At 41.3% G+C, this 19,353-nt stretch overlaps 1 protein-coding gene across 3 annotated transcripts in view; it reads left to right on the top strand.

The window, feature by feature from the left end:
• TDRD9 (tudor domain containing 9) overlaps positions 1-18,860 on the top strand; it is a 162,821-nt gene extending 143,961 nt beyond the window's left edge. For 2 of the 3 annotated variants that reach the window (XM_034768443.1, XM_034768442.1), the window contains 7 exons: positions 4,614-4,684; positions 5,100-5,209; positions 5,403-5,499; positions 8,620-8,758; positions 9,407-9,525; positions 16,037-16,109; positions 18,042-18,860. In XM_034768443.1, the coding sequence (XP_034624334.1) occupies positions 4,614-4,684; positions 5,100-5,209; positions 5,403-5,499; positions 8,620-8,758; positions 9,407-9,525; positions 16,037-16,109; positions 18,042-18,143 (711 nt within the window). In that variant the 3' untranslated portion in view covers positions 18,144-18,860. Of the gene's footprint in view, positions 1-4,613; positions 4,685-5,099; positions 5,210-5,402; positions 5,500-6,159; positions 6,377-8,619; positions 8,759-9,406; positions 9,526-16,036; positions 16,110-18,041 lie in introns of those variants that run through there. The other variant, XM_034768444.1, reaches the window with a different exon arrangement.
• Positions 18,861-19,353: the final 493 nt, after the last annotated feature.

The raw sequence follows: 19,353 nt of genomic DNA, 5'->3' as shown, positions 1-19,353 counted from the left end.
TCCAAACCCCTTGGATCTTAAAACAAGGAAAAATCAATCAGGTTCTTAAAAAGAAGACTTTTAATTAAAGAAAAAGGTAAAAATCATCTCTGTAAAATCAGTATGGAAATTAACCTTACAGGGTAATCAAACTTAAAGAGCTCAGAGGACTCCCCTCTAGTCTCAGGTTCAAAGTACAGCAAACAAAGATAAACACTCTGGTAAAAGGTACATTTACAAGTTGAGAAAAACAAAGGAAAACTAACACGCCTTGCCTGGCTATTTACTTACAAGTTTGAAATAGGAGAGACTTGTTTAGAAAGATGTGGAGAACCTGGGTTGATGTCTGGTCCCTCTCAGTCCCGAGAACGAACACACTCCCAAACAAAGAACACAAACAAAAACCTTCCCCCCCCAAGATTTGAAAGTATCTTGTCCCCTTATTGGTCCTTTAGGTCAGATGCCAGCCAGGTTACCTGAGCTTCTTAACCCTTTACAGGGAAAAGGATTTTGGAGTCTCTGGCCAGGAGGGGTTTTATAGTACTGTACACAGGACAGCTATTACCCTTCCCTTTATAGTTATGACAGACATCTTGATCGAGGGCCTCAAGCAAGCTACCTTACTGAATCCTGTGCTGAATGATCACATCCAACCCCCCTTTGGAGATTGGCTATCCTGCTTCCTACCTGCCTGGGCACAAATTACCTCAGGCAGATGGATTTTTGGAGGCGATCAGCTTGGGATACTCCATCCACTTCCACACTATCCCCCCTCCAACCTCTTCCCTGTCCCTCTTCAGGGACTCCTCTCACAAAGATTTCTTGAAACAAAGAGGGTCAATTTTTTCTACTCTTGGAGGAGATTGAGCCATTTCCCCCAGAGTTTGTTGGAAGAGGGCTGTTACCTAATTCCCAAAGGAGGTGGAAGATGGAGACCAATCCTTGACCTAAGAAACCTGAACACCTACATCATTTCCCAGTGCTTCAGGATGGTGATGCTAGCCACTATAATCCCATCCCTAGATCCAGGAGACTGTTTTGTTGACCCCAACCTCCAGGATGCCTATTTTTATGTAGCTATCCATCCATCCCACAGATGTTTTCTATTCTTCAAATTAGGCTCCGAACACTACCAGTACCAGAACCTTTTGGGCTCTCTATGGCCCAGAGAAAAGCTTCTCACAGCAGTACAGCCCATCTGTCAGTGGGGTATAGCAGTATTCCCTTACCCGGACAATTGGCTTCTCAGAGGTTAATCATCTTAGAGGTTCAATCTGCAGCCTCCAGGGCTCTAGCCATCAGAGCCACTCTGGACTCCCTAACTACCAGAGCCTATGTCCTCAAAGAGAGATTCTCCACTCTGTCCTGTCTAATTTGACAATACATTGGGATGTGGGTGTCTGGGCTTTGGGAATGCCCATGACTGGTTTTTGCAGGAAGAGGGGTGTGGGTGGCTGGGCCCTGGGGGAGAAAGGGATGCCCATGGCTGGGCTCTGGGGGGGATAAGGGTGTGGGTGGCTGGGCTCTGGGGGGAAGGGTATCATGGGTAGGGTGATCAGATAGCAACTGTGGAAAAAATGTGACGGGTGGGGGGTAATAGGCATCTATATAAGAAAAGGTCCCCCAAAACAGGACTGTCCCTATAAAAACGGGACATCTGGTCACCCTAGTCATGGGTGTCTAGACTCGGGGGGTACCCCATGGCTAGGCTCCGGGCGGGAGGGGAGTGCAGGTGTCTGGGCAGTGGGGGTGCCACACAACCCCCTCCAGCACCCACCAACTGTCATAGGGATTTCTTTAGCTCTACTCCCTGGGGAATCTTGTTGTTGTGTGTATTGTTGACATACTTGTTGGCAGGTATTTTGAAATAAATTACCAAATAATTGAAAGTGGAGTGATTATATTGTGTTATTTTGACAAATAAAATATGCAGAATTTTGCAGAATTTTAAAATAGTGTGCAGAATTTTTAAATTTTTGGTGCAGAATTCCCCCAGGAGTACCTAATCCACAGAGTCACTAAGGCTGTGGAACTGGTGCCTCTTCTGTCAAATAGAAATCCCCGCTGTCTGTCTTCCAAACCAACAGAAGACTATTGCAGACTCCCTGAGCAAAAGCTTCCTTCGGGACCATGAATGGAATTTCAACAACTGTCCCCCATGACATCTGCCAGGCTTGGGGATCCTCAGAAGCAGACCTCATTGCCACCCCAAACAATGTGAAATGCTGTCTTTTTGTGCTCCAACAGAGAATATGGCTGCAACGCTATTGGGTGGTGCCGTCAGAACACCAAAGCCACATATTCTGCTGTATTGCTTACCCACTTCTACCTCTGATTCTCAAGACTTCATTTAAACTACATCAGGAAAGAGCAAGGGTTATCCTCATAGTGCCATCCTGACCAAGGTAAGTGTGGTAATAGAACCAGCTTCACCTCTCCATGGCAACACCTCTTCAACTTCCTCTTAGGAAGGCTCTCCTGTCGCGGAACTTGGGGACCCTGCCCCCTCCCAACTCCTCATCTTTGAGCGTGGTTTCTAGATGGTTATTGAGCATGGAACTAACCTGTTTGGCTGAGGTGCAGTCAGTTCTCCTATCTAGCAGGAAACCTTGTACTCCCAAAACTTGCCTTCAGAAGTGGAAACACTTCCACTCTTGATGTTCCCTTCACTCTCCCCAAGCCTCAGAGGTTCCACTCTCCAAAATCGTGGACTATCTGTTGGATTTAGACAAAAGGTCAATCAATAAACTCAGAGTACATCTGGCTGCTATAACAGTTATCAAAGGCTTCTCAGTCTTTGCCCACCCTAGTATAACTAGAGTCCTCAAGGGCTTATATAGCTTGTTTTCCTCCCACCATACGGAACCAGGCCCTCCAATGGGACCTCAGTTTGGTTCTCAGTGCTCTGAGCTTTGAAATAATGGCTACTTTTTCTCTCGTCCATCTCTCCCTCAAGACTCCGTTCCTCGTCGCCTTCACTTCAGCTAGATGAATGGGAGAGCTTGGTGCTGTTGTGGCTGACCCCCATATACCAGCAGTTCCACTGCATCCCTATCCTTGCTTCCTCCCAAAGGTCTCATGGGAATCCCACATAAATCAAGAGATTTTCCTGCCAGTGTTCTACCCAAAACTTCATACCTCCTAGGAGAAGACCAGCCTACATACACGAGACTTCAGAAGGGCCCTCGCCGTCTACCTTGACAGGACTAAGACCTTACAGGCCTCTCCTAAGCGATTTGAATCATTTGCAGAGAGGATGAAGGGTCAACCTATTTCCACTCAAAGGCGGTCTGAGTGCGTTTCTGGTTGCGTCTTAACCTGCTGTGAATCAGCTGGGATGCAGTACCTCATGGTGTTGGCACATTCCACTAGAGTTCACTCCACATCTAGAGCTCTATTGAAGGATGTTCCCATAACAGAAATTTGTAGGATTGCAGTATGATCTTCCATTAATACCTTTGTCAAGCATTAAATTTTCTTCCAAAGATGATACTACTTTGATGACTCAGACCTCCAAGCCATCTTGGACTTACCTCCTCAGCACCCACCTCCTCACTGAGTTACTGCTTGGGAGTTTCCTACAGAGGAGCACCAGCAGGGATACATACTTGAAGGAGAGGTTACTTACCTTACAATAACTTCAGTTTTTCAAGAATTCTTGTTCTTGTTCTAATGGGTGCTCTACCTCTCACCCTCCTTCTCCTGAGCTGTGGAGGCTCTGCTTTATAGCGAGAAGGAACTGAGGAGCGGCGGGTCTGCACCTCCTTACATGCCCTTGTTTGGAGGCACGAGGTGCTATTCTATGCAGATGCAGGCCCATGGACACTACTAGACATTCTCCAGTCGAGAGAGCGTGGGCGCACATGCATCCAAAAGCAAATGCTGTGGTTCTGTGCATTTATTTCTTATAACTTGAATGTAAATACATATGGCAAATAGGTACTGCCCTTGGTTTCCTACTAAGTAAACTAATATAGAACTGGTGATGCAAAGTTACTGCAGCACACTAAGTGCTATTGGTGATACAGTAGATGGCCTAGGCAAACTCAAAACTGTTAATTTAGTTGCATCTCATAGGAAACCATAGCCATAACTAAACAGTGAGTATTGATCATTATGTAAAAGTGTGTCATGTACTGTACTCTGATTTTGAGTTAACCCTCATCTGTATTATATATATAATTTCCCTCCCCCCCTCCCCCCCCAAAATCTGGTGTCTGAAGTTAGGCTCCTGATTTTTAGTTCAATCTTCCAAACACCCACATACATGCTTAATTCACACAAATGAGTGGCCCCATAGAACTCAATGGGACTACTTTCATGCAAAAAGTTAAGCATGTATGTAGTGTCTACAAGATTGGGAGCCTAGACACTTAAATACAAATGGCCTGATTTTCAGAGGTGATATGGATTTCCAGCTCCTATTGAAGTTATTGAGAAACAGTGATTGCTCAGCTCCTGTGAAAAGCATAATTTTTATTTAGGTGCCTAGATATAAATTTAGGAACTTTACTTTAGGCACCCAGGTTTGAAAAAGTTGGATATTAGTATATGCCCAATAAAGTATTAAAATAATATATTATTTTTATTTTCATCTAAAAACTGAAACTCACTTGAACTGTCTTGTTTCAAAGGCAACGCTTCATGGCCCCTTCAATCCTTATGAGCTGAAGTGTCACAGCATGGTCCAGATTTCCAAATTCAGGTATGATAAAGCTTTTGTCGTGAATGGCAGGCAAACCATAGGTCATTGTATTGGTAGAAATAAGTTACTGGAATACACACTTTCACATCTTAAATTTTTTTTATTAATTCACCATTATGCTTAAATACTATTTAGTTCTGTAGAAGTAAAAAAAGAAATATACATAATGTTAAAAGTTCTGAGACGAATGGGAGAGTTTGATGCAGTTCCAATGTCCAGAGAAATTGTATTTAATATCTAGAATACAAGGCTGGGAGCCTGGATTCATTCAAAACTTGACTCACTAACTAGAGTGAGTTTGATTGACTTTGCACACTTATGGCTGATTCATAATTTTAAAAGGATTTTTAGATACACATTTCTACTGACTTTTCTTTCTTATTGCCAGTTAATATCTTTTGTCATTTTTTCCTAGATGTATCTGGATAGAAAAGGAGAGTATAAACTCTGTAATTGTCAATAATTCTCCTGAGGATCCATTTCAGAAAATGTTGGTTGCTGCTGCTGTATCAGTAAATTCAGCTGGTAATTCTAAATATATATTTGTGTTCCTTATTTTTCTCACTTCCTTTTCTTTAACTACTTAGCATCGTCCATATGAATAGCCATAGAACTAAATTATATCTGACACTGAAATTCTATCTACCAACTGCTTAGAGGTTCGTTGTGCTGTCAAGGCTTTCTGTTAATTATCAATTTTTGTTCCTTTTTGTAATAGGATCTACAATGTTGTTAAGAGAAACATCTCTGATGCCTCCTATTCCAGGGCTACCAGCGCTCCTCAGTATGTTGTTTGCTCCTGTTATAGAACTCAGGTATATATGCATTTTTGAAGTATGATAGCAGAATGATGTATTCTCTAGCATCCTTCTACACCTCCCTTGTTTCTTCCATCCCTTACAGGCAGTTGCATGTTATATTGCTAAGTTAACAATGTTGGCTGTATATGTGAATTTGGGATTCCTTCATGAAAACTTGTTTTAGTTCATGAGATGTTGCTGTAAGTCTAAGAGGAGGAGGAACTGTACTAGTCTTAGATCTGCCGGGGGGATGGGAGTTTTGTGTATTTTAGGGGCTGTTGAGGGACTAAGTTGCTATTAAATTTATTATTTTCACCTACGTCAGTGTGATGGGGTATACAAATCCCACACTGGGCAACAAGTGGTTAAGTGATTATTTTGGGCCCAGCCAGTCCCGCCCCACCACACCTGCAGCAAATACTCCTTCTGTTGGAGGAATTAGAAGACAGGGAAACAGCTCATTTGGGGGCAGACCTGGAAGAGAGCAGACCTGCAGCCCACAGTTTCAGCAGCGCAGAGCAGAGGGAAGGCTGACATCTCAAACACAACTGCCCCAAAGGAGCCCTCCATGAGGGAAAGGAGGACCCACCCCAGAACAATCAGAGGGGGATGTATCCCTGTCTTCCCCACATTGGTAATCTCCTCTTATTTTCTTGATGTGGACTCATCCAACAGGGGAAAGCGTTGGACTAAGCTGACCAGGGAGGAGATAGGAAGTGGCACAGGGAAGACAGCCTTCATCAGCCTCTGTTGCCAGACCACTGGTAGTCTAAAGGATCCTGCGTCAGAGTCAGATGGAGTGGGAGGGCCTGGGCTCTGCTACCGACAACCCCCCTGCCAGTTATGGGTTGCAGCCTTGACCAGTAGGCCATGCTTCCCAGCCAAACCCCAGGTGAGGACCATTACAGTCAGGGATATCTTGAGCCACAGATAGGACCTCTTTAAAAAATATATATATTTATATTTTTAAAGAGGTCCTATCCGTGGCTCAAGATATATATAATATATAAAATAAAATTAGGAACCATTAGGAAGGGATAGTTAATGAAAACGGAAAATATCATAATTTAACTACATAAATCCATGGTATGCTCACACGGCGTGTTGTTCTGGTTGTCCCATCTCAAAAAAGATATATTAGAATTGGAAAAAGTGCAGAGGAGGGCAACAAAAATGATTAGGGATATGGAACAGCTTCCATATGAGGAGAGATTAAAAAGACTGAGACTGTTTAGTTTGGAAAGAAAGAAGACTAGGGGGGTGGGATATGATAGAGGTCTATAAAATCATGAATGGTATGAAGAAAGTGAATGAGGAAATGTTATCTACCCTTTCACATAACAAAAGAACTAGGAATCACCTGATGAAGTTAGTAGACAGCATGTTTAAAACAAACATGAGGAAGTACTTCTTTACACAATGCCCAGTCAACCTGTGGAACTCATTGCCATGGGATATTGGGCAGGCAAAGCGTATAACTGGATTTTTAAAAAAGAATTTGATAAGTTAATGGAGTTTAGGGCTCAGTGGCTATTAGCCAAAGTGGTCAGGGACACAAACCCTGCTCTGGGTGTCCCTAAGCTTCCAACTGCCCAGAGCTGGGACAGGACGATGGGAATGGATCATTTGAAATTGCTTTGTTCTGTTCATTCCTTCTGAAGGATGTGGTAGTGGTCACTGTCAGAAGATTGAATACTGGGCTAGATGGACCATTGGTCTGATCCAATATAGCTGTGCTTACGCTCTTGTGTAGATGAGATCCTAGGCTGACAAAGTGTTTGTGCTGTGATAGACAACGATAGGCTCTGAAAGTGCTTTCTGCTCTCCTGGTCAAACCCATCTTGGAAGGAGCTTGAGAAACTTGGAAGCCTTTAAAGGTAGAAAATTCATGAATTAGAAATTGGAGGAAATAAAAAATCATTTGATTCTATATATTGATTTGAGCTGAAATGTATAATCGAAACCTAATAACCACAGGTTGGACAGCAGGAGTTATAACCCTTAAACCACTCATAGACTCATAGACTTTAAGGTCAGAAGGGACCATTATGATCATCTGGTCTGACCCCCTGCATGCTGCAGGCCGCAAGACCCTTCCCTGGACTCTGCCGTTGAAGTCCCCAATCCTGTGTTTTAGTGACTTCAATCGGCTGAGACCCTCCTGCTAGTGATCCCTGCCCCATGCTGCGGAGGAAGGCGAAAAACCTCCAGAGGCTCAGCCAATCTATCCTGGAGGAAAATTCCTTCCCGACCCCAAATATGGCGATCAGTAATACCCCGAGCATATAGGCAAGAGTCTCTAGCCTGACCCTTGTTGGCCATTATGCTATTCATGTACCATTGCTTGGTTTTCCTCGGCTACTATGTTTTACCATTAAACCATTCCCTCCATAAACTTATCCAACTTAATCTTAAAACCAGACAGGTCCGTCGCCCCCACCGTTTCCCTCGTTTCCCCACAAACTGAGGTCAGTGCAGGTCACTATTTCAACACAAGGGATGCTGCGTTTCCTCAAACTAAGTTCTGGTCTGTATATGTTCAATACTCCTTACGCATTGAGCAGCTGCCAGTCACAGCTTTGCCACTTTTAAACTAGTTATGCAGGGAAAACGAGAACACTATTTTGTTGTGATGCTGCATCAGCATGTCAAAACATTATTCCAGCATCACGATGTAGTGTCATGACAAGGTGTTGCATGAACCCTAAAAGTTGTTCTGGGATCCTTACAAATCCCACAAGCTAGTCTGTATCAGTAACTTGGGTTTTCTTTGGCAATACACATGTTTGTTCCTATGAGGGTATCACTATACTGCAATCACCGGGTGTGATTGCCACTTGTGTAGACACACCTGAGCTAGCTTTAATCTAGTTAGCTCAGGGTTTGAAGCGCTGAAGCCCAGAGTTCCAGCCATGCTTGTACAGCCAGCATTCTGCAGTAGCTTCACTGCTCTGCTAGATAGATTAACTTGCATACATCTTCTTGAGCAGCAATCAAAACCATTAATTTGCAGTATAGATCTAATCAGAGCATCTGTCTTCATATTAATGTGGGATTGGTGTTCCAGATGAGGTTGCTTTGTTTTCTTCAATTTCATCTTTCCAAAATTTCAGTTCAAGTTTTCATTTTGTTTAGGGTTGATAAAAGTGGAAGGAGTTTTACTGGTGTTCTTTGTGGTTTGGGGTGGAATCAAAGTCTTGGAACCCCACTGCTTCCAGAACATGACATGGAGCTGACATTTGATGTGCAATTTGGCGTGGATGACATAGTAGAGGTAAAACATGCATATGGATTATTTTCATTGCAGTAGTGCATGTCTGGAATCTAGCAGATGTCAGAAATTGTTAGCTCTTGCGATTTTATTACTTGAAGTCTAGCAACCTTTGGCAGAATTTTAGTTGTCTAATTTTTTTAGTGAAATTGCCTGTTTATAACCTTGAGCTGATCTTGTGTGTCAGATACTAAGTCTAAAAACCCTAAGGTGGTTTCATTAAACTTTATTGAACAAAGTCAGATATTGAATACAGTACATTATCATCTTTGTAGACAGTTGTATATCATTAAGCCAGTAACTAAGCAAATACAATTCTGTGCTAATCAAACTCCTATGCAAGGTGGGTTTTTTGTTTTTCTGTGTTATATTCAAACCTTTTAATTATTATTTGGTATAAAATAATGCTATTTAAAAATCCACTTAGTCATAAAATATTAGACATTCTTATATAAAATTATATATATAGCTTTTCTCAGATGTCTTTGCTAATGTTGATTATAAAAATGAACGTTCAGTGTTAACTAAACCATTCTAGACAGACAGACATAGGCATGCACACACACACACACATCCCTAAGTATACTCTGAATTTAAACTGGAAATGTTGTTTGGGCTGCTCATTATTATGTATCATTGAAATGTTCACAGATAAACATCCTAAGAACGGCCATTAACAAACTGGTTTGTGATGGCCCAAATGGCCCAAGGTATTTGGGGCAAGAGAGAATTGCACAGCTGCAAGAGAACGCTCGTGAAAAACTTTTAGGGTAAGACTACTTTTCTTAACGAGAATTTTGTTTATTTTCTTAGTTTATAGCAAAACAGAATTCACATTTGTTTTCACGCTTCTGTCTGGTACTAGCCATCTTGATTTACCTTGCTTGTTTATAAAGCAGTAAATCACTAGTTTGAGCTTTGCTTTCAAAATATTTCTTCTTTTCAGCATTTTAATATAGGTTTTAGACTTATTGTTTCCATTATTTATAATTTTACTGCTACTGTAACACTAAGTCAACAGGAAAGCCTAACAGTTAGTAGAATCATAAAAACTAAAGATATCAAAACCTGTTCCTCAAGATATTAGTTGTTATAGTTCCCTGTTCTAGGGACTAACTGACAGGAACTCATATGGCTTCAGAACCTAGAGAGTTTCTTCTTCTCCCCCTGTGATGGAATCTCTTGGAGACTTTTCCTTCCAGATTACATCTGAGGTACACACTGCTGTCTCTCCCTCATCAAATCTATGCCAAGAGGAGGTGTTAGCAGAGATAACACTGCTCTACAGCAAAAATGCTTCTGAAATAAATGTAGTCAAACTTTACTAATTCTGGGTCACTGAGAACGAAAATGATGCGTTGATTGGCTCTAGTTTTCAAGATATGCTATTGTGTCAGTATATAGGACCCTTGACTTGGGAATAGCGGAGGATAAGTGAGTTATAAAGGGAAGGGATCTCAATTTACACCAGAAATGACTAAAATACATCTTTGACTGACTGGATCTATGAATAAATCTATGACTGGGTTTGGACAGTACTTGCTTTTTAGGCAAAACAATGAATGATGCAATCTGAAGCTGATATTGCGTCATACATGATATGAATTGCATCATGTTATTCCTAGAAGTCATGGATGATGCAATCATAACGAAGCTTACATCACTCTGCTGAACAAATTGCCCTATATCAGCTCTAGAAATCATACAGTGTCGTGCTCTCTTATTTGTCAGTGTTTGATTTTGCAAAGGGACACATTTCTGTTTAGCCAAAGTGAGCAGAGATGCTTTGTACTTGTGTGAACAGTGCAGATAACTTCTGCTATGTTTGTGGTGAAGTGACTTTTGCATCACAAAAGCGCAGTATAACCACTATGGTTAAGAAAGCCTATCACCTTTATTTTGGCTGCAAAATTGGAGATCAGGACAAGAGATGGGCCCCACACATATGCTGCAATACTTGTGCAACAAATCTTCGCCAGTGGTTGAACAGGAAAAGGAAAGCTATGCCTTATGCAGTGCCAATGATTTGGAGAGAGCCAACAGATCATACCAGCAATTGTTACTTCTGCATGCCTTACTACTGCATGCATACTTCTGATGCCTCCAGTTGGGAAGGGTGTGTTGAAGAAAAAGTGGACTGTGCATTATCCAAACATTCCATCAGCTATACGCCCAGTACCCCACGGAGAAGGACTGCCGGTTCCTGATGCACCAGCATCATTCTCACTTGAGTCAAACGAGGAAGAGGATGAAACTTCTGGTCCTGAACCATCAATGTCACAGGACCCACATTTTCTCCCTCCTCCTCTTAGACTTACAGCAACATCTCATGAACTGAATGACCTTGTCAGGGATTTGGAACTACCCAAGAGTAAGGCAGAGCTGTTGGGCTCCAGACTACAGCAGTGGAATCTCCTGGCAGATGATGTTAGGGTTTCCATGTTCCGTGACCGTCAAAAGGATCTTGTCCCATTCTTCTTCATGGAAGGTGATCTTGTAGCCTGCAACAACATCGATGGTGTGATGGCAGCCCTCAACATCGTTCACGATCCAGATGAGCGGAGACTGTTCATTGATTCATCGAAGACGAGTTTTAAAGCTGTTATACTGCATAATGGCAATGTTTTGCCATCAATTCCAGTTGGTCATGCAGTCCATATGAAGGAAACCTATGACAACATGAAACAACTTTTGAGGTGCATAAACTATGACCAACATCAGTGGCAGCTTGGTGGCGATTTGAAGGTTGTTGCTCTCTTGCTTAGTCTGCAGACTGGATACACAAAGTACTGCTGTTTTCTCTGCGAATGGGATAGTCGTGCAAGAGATTCCCAGTACATCAAGAAAGGTTGGCCACTCCGACAGTCATTGGAGCCTGGGAGGAAAAGTGTTCAGCATCCACCACTTGTTGAATCAAGGAAAATGTTGTTACCACCCTTCCACATCAAGCTGGGTCTGATGAAGAACTTTGTCAAGGCCATTGACAAAACACAAGCAGCTTTCAAGTACCTCCATGGAAAATTTCCAAGCTTAAATGAAGCTAAGATAAAGGAAGATGTCTTTGTTGGTCCTCAGATTTGTGAACTTCTTCGAGATGATGCATTTGACCATGCACTGCGTGGCAAGGAAAAGATGGCATGGAAAGCCTTCCAGTTAGTGGCAATAAATTTTCTCGGAAACAACAAGGCAGACAACTACAGGTTGTTGGTGGAAAACCTCCTCAAGGCATACGAAAGCCTTGGTTGCAACATGTCACTAAAGATACATTTTTTGCACTCTCATCTAGATTTTTTTCCACCAAACTGCGGAGCAGTGAGCAACGAGCACGGTGAGTGATTTCACCAGGACATTGCAACAATGGAGAAACGCTATCAGGGCAAATGGAGCCTATCAATGCTTGCAGACTATTGCTGGACAGTGACAAGAGATGTAATGAATACAAGAGACAAGCCAAGAAGCGCCGAGTAGACATTGAATAGGACTAAACTATGTACATAATAGTTTTTTGCCTTTTGTTTCATAATAAATTTTATTTATATAACCCTTTTGCTGATTTTTAAAGTGTTACATAAACAGGACAAGTGAAATATTATCATGTAAAGCAACCATAAACACATGAAAAGACCTAGGTTTAAAATTTATGATTAAAACTCTTCTATCTATACACTATACATAGACATAAAATGTAAAAACTTAAATATCTTAGAAACAGTAGCCAATCAGTTGTTTTAATTGTCATATTTGAATTCAGCACATCAAAATACATAATAAATAGCACATTTTATCTCTGAAGCAGACAACTTCTCAAAAATTGTAGACCAGTGTAATTGCTAGAATTCTCCTTCCCTTATCCTATCTTATTGGATCTGTCCCAAGAGAAAGCAGGGTACTTACTGAGGCCACCTGCCTCTTTCTGGCAACGCTTCCTTGATTCTTATGACCAAATCAAAGGAACTGATACCAATATAGTGCAGAGTACTTGGGGTATCGAGCATCAGTGCAGCTTGCAGTTTATCTGTCTCCTAAAGCTTTCTACAGAGCCAGCCCCAGTATGAAGAGTCACTAGGGCAATTCTCAAAAGTATGTAGCTGGTAAGGTCCTTGAAGCTTTGAGCAAGGCTGTCTGTCTCTGTGAATGTAGGGTAGGCATCTTTGTGCTAGATCTAAACCTTTAATAAACCTTTTAATCCCTATACACAGTGTGTGATGAAACAGATACAAATGTGATTGTTGGCAACAGCCATCCAGCGACCCTCTTTTGCAGTCATGCACTAGCTGTTACGCAGGGTCTCCAATGGTACCTTCCTACCCAGGAAAGATGCTAGTCTGTGTGCCAGAAGGAAATGCCTTCCCGAAGCTTTGTGCATTGAGGTGGGGGCAATTTCATGATGCAACTTCATGTCAAAATGGAGCAGAAGCTTTTAGTGGAGTCCCCCCGTGCAAAATGCAATGGGGAAAGAGTGGTTGCTGTCACATAGAACGTAGAGAGAATTGATATGGGCAGTTTCTATGACTCCCTTCTTTGGTGTACCTGCTCAATTCAAATATATGATTTGCCAGTGGTTACTATCTCAACTCCTTTGATGTATGTGAGCACTAACACGTCTACCCCAACTTTAAATCCACTCCACACGTATTGAGTGAGGTAGATTAGTAAGTAACAGAGGTCAGGTTTTGCTCTGGGGGGGCCATATAGCAAGAATTCTTTAGGGCATCAACACTTGCCAGCAGGGCCAGTGCAGGGATATTTTGCGCCCTACGCGAAACTTCCACCTTGCGGCGCCCTTCCCCCTCCCCCCGGACAACGTCTGAAAACTAGTAAACTTCTTATTATAAACAGCCTGTCAGAATGGGTAAGGGCTTTGTAATGTTTCTTTTTTACCTTTAAGGCATTTCAGTTGTTTGCCATTGCCTCTGATAGTGTCCCATTCAAAGTCTTACTATTGTGCAAAGCTAAACAATTGAGCCTTGCATTGCATCACCAGTCAGGTTAGGCAGGGTGACAAATCCCCCTTGCCCCAAAGGGCCATTATCCCCGATGACTAATTTCTACTCCATGTCTATAAAGCAGACTTTTAAGGTAAATACATTATTCCTTCAATATTACCCATGCACACATCTCACAAAGATTCTCACTCTTGACAAGTTACCATCCTTGTGTAGATCCCTTCCAGGTTCCTCTTTGTTGGTAAGTGCCCTGTAAGACACGTGTGGGGTTCAGTGAGTTTGTCAGGCCTGCAGTGACATCTGTTTGTGAAGATCAGGGGGCCCTTTTCCAAGGAGTGCTGATGTCACAGTGAGCTTGGGGTGGCTGACAGTATGGGGCAGGGCACTGAGGCTGGTGGGGCAGGTAACACTCCCTGGGCTGGGGGGCAGGCGGTGTAGAGTTGGGGCAGGGGTAGGTACCTGTCAATCTACATACTTGGGCTGCGCCAGCAGCCTCTTCACCTCAGAGTCTCCCCCGCTTGCCCGGGCGCAACTCCTCTCTCAAGCTCCCAAGCCACTGTGGCCGCGGCCACCCGGGAGGACGCGGGCGGGGAGCGCTGCCGAGGAGGAGACACCCGGGGTTGGGCTTGGCTGGGGCCCCGCACCTGCCGGCTGAGAGCATCAGGAACCGGGCGCTGCTTGGGGGAAGCCAGGCGGCAGCAGCAGGGGCAGGCAGGGAGTGTAGCCCGCCATGGGGCAGGAGAGGCCGCGCTGCTGCTGCTGTTGTTTCCTGCCTACAACCGTCCTTTGCTTAGTTATCCTGGTCTTAAGATTTGTGGATCATAGTTAGGGCCCTACCAAATTGACGGCCATGAAAAACACATCATGGACCGTGAAATCTGGTCTCCGCCCATGAAATCTGGTCTTTTGCGTGCTTTTATCCTATACTATACAGATTTAATGGGGGGAGATCAGCGTTTCCCAAATTGGGGGTCCCGCCCAAAAGGGAGTTGCGGGGGGGGGGGTCTTAAGGTTATTTTGGGGGGGGGGGGTGCGGTATTGCCACCCTTACTTCTGCACTGCCTTCAGAGCTTGGCAGCTGGAGAGCGGCGACTGTTGGCCGGGCACCCAGCTCTGAAGGTTGTGCCCTGCCAGCAGCAGCACAGAATTAAGGGTGGCAATACCATACCTTGTCACACTTACTTCTGCACTGCTGCCTTCAGAGCCGGTTGGCCGGTCAGGATCCCTACTATTACAACACTATGAACGTTCAGATTGAAATAGCTGAAATCATGAAATTATTCATTTTTAAAACCCTATGTCCGTGAAATTGACCAAAATGGACCGTGAATTTGATAGGGCCCTATCACAGTATCCAGAAATAAAATTTCAGAAGTAAATTTACATCTTACTCCCCCCTTACCCCCTCCCCCAAAGTATCAGAAGCTGAACATACTCTGATTTTGAAGGAAGAGACCATCTGCTAGCATAGTGTTGCATTGTTTATCTTATTTTTCCCCTTATATAAAATCTTTCTTCTCCTGTATTTCAGTTGTTTTCTGGTCATTTTTTGTTTAATACACTGAAAAAAATGCCTTGCTGAAAAGACACTACATGCATAAAGACAGGTTTGAGTAGCAGCTGTGTTAGTCTGTATCCGCAAAAAGAACAGGAGTACTTGTGGCACCTTAGAGACTAACACATTTATTTGAGCATAAGCTTTCGTGGGCTCAAATAAATGTGTTAGTCTCTAAGGTGCCACAAGTACTCCTGTTCTTTTTACATACATAAAACTATTCAGGCTAAGTCTTTCATGGTTTCCCCTTTACAGTTTTTTTTAAATTAACTGTATTTACATCATGTCACCACTACTTAAGAGTAAAATGTGTATTTGAAATACACATCTAGACAGAATTAATTAAAATGTATCACTGTTGTACTTCCCATAGCTTGAGGAAATAACTGGGGCATACAGACAATCTATAATAATTGAGTTGTTACAGAAAACAAAATGATCTAAAGATAGCTAAACTAGATCCAAATGAATAAGCATACATAAATGTATGGAATAAATGATAGTTGCAAATTGTAGCACTTTGTCAAATAAACAACTTATACCAAATATTTTTTCTCTCAGAATAAGTTTTAAAACAAATAGTTTCACGAGAGCATGACATTATCTGTGACTTCTCACACTGGAGAGATAGTATTAGATAAATGAGCAAATTAGACTAGCATGAAAATGTTAACATTTCATCCAGCACTGGAATGTAATAAATTTCCACCTATTTCATTAGGTGTTTAGAGTTAACGATATACCATTGGGTTTCTTAAAGATGTTTTTATGATATTTCAGTTTAATCTGCAAATCAAAACCTCGACAAGTAATTGCTCCCAAGTGGTATGGGAAACCATATGATTGGAATCAGGTAAGGTTATAATTTTCTAAAAAAACTAAGCAAATGGGAATGGGTTATTACCATATTCCTTCATATCTGGAGACTTACAGTAGGTTCAGATCTGATGGTCACAAGTAAGATGTTTTTTGTCTGTGTATTCCTTTGCTGATATCTGTTAACCTCATGAGCAGAGACGGTTTGAATAACAGTACAAATATTGTAGGTTTGGATTTGACGTGCATGGACAGATCCATACACTCAGTCTGGCTCTTGTAATATTTCCTGTTTAATTTTGTGACCTCCAATATTCATTATTTCCAAACAAAACACTTCAGAAATTTGCAGTGAAGGATGGGTTTCTGGTAGGGAGTTGTAATTTATTAGTTGCTGCTCAGTGGGATAAACATTTTATTACTATCTGAATTTTTGTATTTCCCCCTTAGAAATTAACCTTTTGGTACTGCCCATCAAATAGCATAAAATTAACTAAAGGAAAGGAAAGTTTGTGACTGGTGTATTTATGTTGTTTGTTTTGGAATTGTTAGCTCACTGCAGTATATGTTGGATTTTATTGCTGGCCATTGTTGTATAACAGGATTTCCTTTTTATACTTTCAGGAAACCTGCTGGTTTTAGGGTCAGATAGGGAAGTAGTAGTCTGGAGATTTCAAAGGGTTTCTTGCAGCACAGAAGTAGGGTTTTTGTTTGGAATAAGTGCTAGTCTGCCCTGTTATTCTGTTAGAAATCTTTCCTAACTTCCTCAGTGGGTCTCCCCATCCAACCAGATTCCCACCACATTTGGTTCATGGCCAGCTTAGTGGTCAGTGAACCAGCAGGAACAAGGCAGGCCAGTGGGTATCATGTGTCTTTGGTGGTGGAGGGAACTGGGTGCTTTTCTGAGATGGGTAAGTGAGGGGTTTAGGTCTCTTCTTGAAAGGGAAGGAAAGTCTGAAGATGGGATAAGCACAGAGGGCAAATATGCTCATCCTCTTCACAGTTCACTGTGGGGAGTGTGTTTATTTTCTTTTAATTTTGCTGTAAGGTTGTCCTATATAGATGTTATATTATAAGAGTGCAAATGGACAGAAAATATCTGTCCTCTGCAGCTCTAGTACAGAATGTGCATATTTCTATGTTTTATACCTTGCATAAGCTGAAGTAGTGCTTGCTACTCATTTTTCAAATTTTAGTAGCTATCCACAGTGTCAAAATATGCTATTATGCCATCTCTCTCTCAGGGAAAAGGCCAATTTAATATTTTTTTAGACGCTCTTAAATCCCACAATGCTATGTTACCTTTAACAGACACACATTCTCCTTTCCCTTCTAAACTGCCTAAGGAACTGAAAAAACCTATGGCTGATCCTTATTTCATGTTGTGTATGGGAGATGAGCAGTGCTAAAGCAGTGCTCTATACTGATTCCTCCCACAATATGCACGTGTACATGAGTGTGTTCATTTTAACCTGATAATTCAAAGAACAGAAACTCATGGGATTTTTTTTTTTTACTACAGTACAAAGATTTGCAGGATATAATTATATGGGGCAATGAGCATGCTAGTATAATCTTTTATTTATCTACATCGTTTTTAATTTTTCGTAAAAGCAAATTGGTGTGTAAGCCATATAGCAACATGTCAAGTCTGAGAGACCAGGACATCTGACTTAATATAATTACAGAATGCTTACCTTATTAGTTATCCACTTGATAAGTAAAGCCTGTGGATCTGAAACAGAGAATTCTGGCATAGGCATCCCATGAGGTAAGTTTGGGTTTTGATGGTAATATTTATCTAATTTTTAAGCATGCCATAAAGAACATGAGCAGAATTTGTATGATTTGGAACAATCAAAAAGTTATTTGAAAACAAGATAGTGGGGGGGGGAAATCTTGTGTTTGCAGAGTAAGAACATATGAACTTACATCTTTCTAACATTGTAATTTTGCTTTTTTTCATTAGGTGGATTCAAAACTGATCATCGACCAGTCTGAAAGGCAGAATGAAAGAGGAAAGAACGCTTTCCTTTACCAGCTACATAAGCTGGTTGTGTTAAATACTTAAATATTTCTAGAAATCCTTAAAAGAAAGAAATGTTAAAGCCAGTTCTTAGTTTAATTTTACTGATGTTTTCTGTATGATCCTTAAAGTTTGGCTCCACATCCCTCTGATCTTAAAGAGGAAGGTAGTATGCAGTTTGGAATGTCCTACTGGGTGTATTAATAAGATTAAAAAAATGTAGTATGTGTTAATATCTGGTGTTCTCCCAGAGATTAAGACTCAAGGTACACATATACTGAAAATACTGTTCATAGAACAGATTTGTTTAGAGCAAGAGGCTCTTTTTTTTTTTAATAATGTTTCTGAGACGACTTTTCAAAAAGCACCCAATAAACGGAAGGGGAGAAAATAGATACAGTCTTAGTTGTTTAGCTCTTTCACTAAAGTATACAACAGCGAAAGATGAATAAGATTTTCTTTGTCTTTGAGATAAAATATATTGAGTTGCATGTTGAATTATATATATGTTTTATTTTTATGTTACTAGTGTTTGAATAATAAATCTTACAGCAAATTTACTAATTTGTTTTCTATAATTAAAAAGTTAATGAACACTGATATTTTAGTTTATGTACTGGTGACTTCAAGGCATATTTGTGTACAGATTTAGCTATAGTATATAATTAAATATCTCATGCTCGATATAATCACTTGCACAGTACACTTTTGACACAAAACATAAGTCATAAGTACATATTTTTTCATAGGTGGAGGGAAAAATCTTTTTGAACCTCTGAGTCATTGTTCCTCCATTCTTTTTTCCTGTCCCCTAAAACACAAGGTCTTTACCCCCAAAAATATGAGGCTGCTAGCTTCAGAATAAAACACACAATTGGAAATAAGATATGGTGTCTTTCCCCTTCCTCTTTACAAACCTGGTTAATAAAAATTGAATTTAATGACTATTGGTGTGCCACTAGATTCATAATATACAACAGATATTTTTTAAGTAGTTTAATTCTGTTAAACCAGTAGGTGGCAGTGCCAATCACCATAAATAGGCTAGCAGCTCAGAGAAACAAAGCTAAAGTGAAGAAATCTTAAAAGAACAGTAATTTTAGTAATACTGTGAGTCAAGAGAAACATCCATATAATAGACAATTGCAATGACCCAGTGTAACCATCACTTTCCTTTGCTCCCCAGTCAGCAGGGGAATGAGAATGGTACAGGTAGATGTATCCTCACTTTGTGATATTACTGGTGAGAGCTTCT

Source organism: Trachemys scripta, chromosome 4 (genome assembly GCF_013100865.1).
Source record: "Trachemys scripta elegans isolate TJP31775 chromosome 4, CAS_Tse_1.0, whole genome shotgun sequence".
NCBI classification, from domain to species: Eukaryota; Metazoa; Chordata; order Testudines; family Emydidae; genus Trachemys; species Trachemys scripta.
This window is presented reverse-complemented; position numbering and strand designations above follow the sequence as displayed.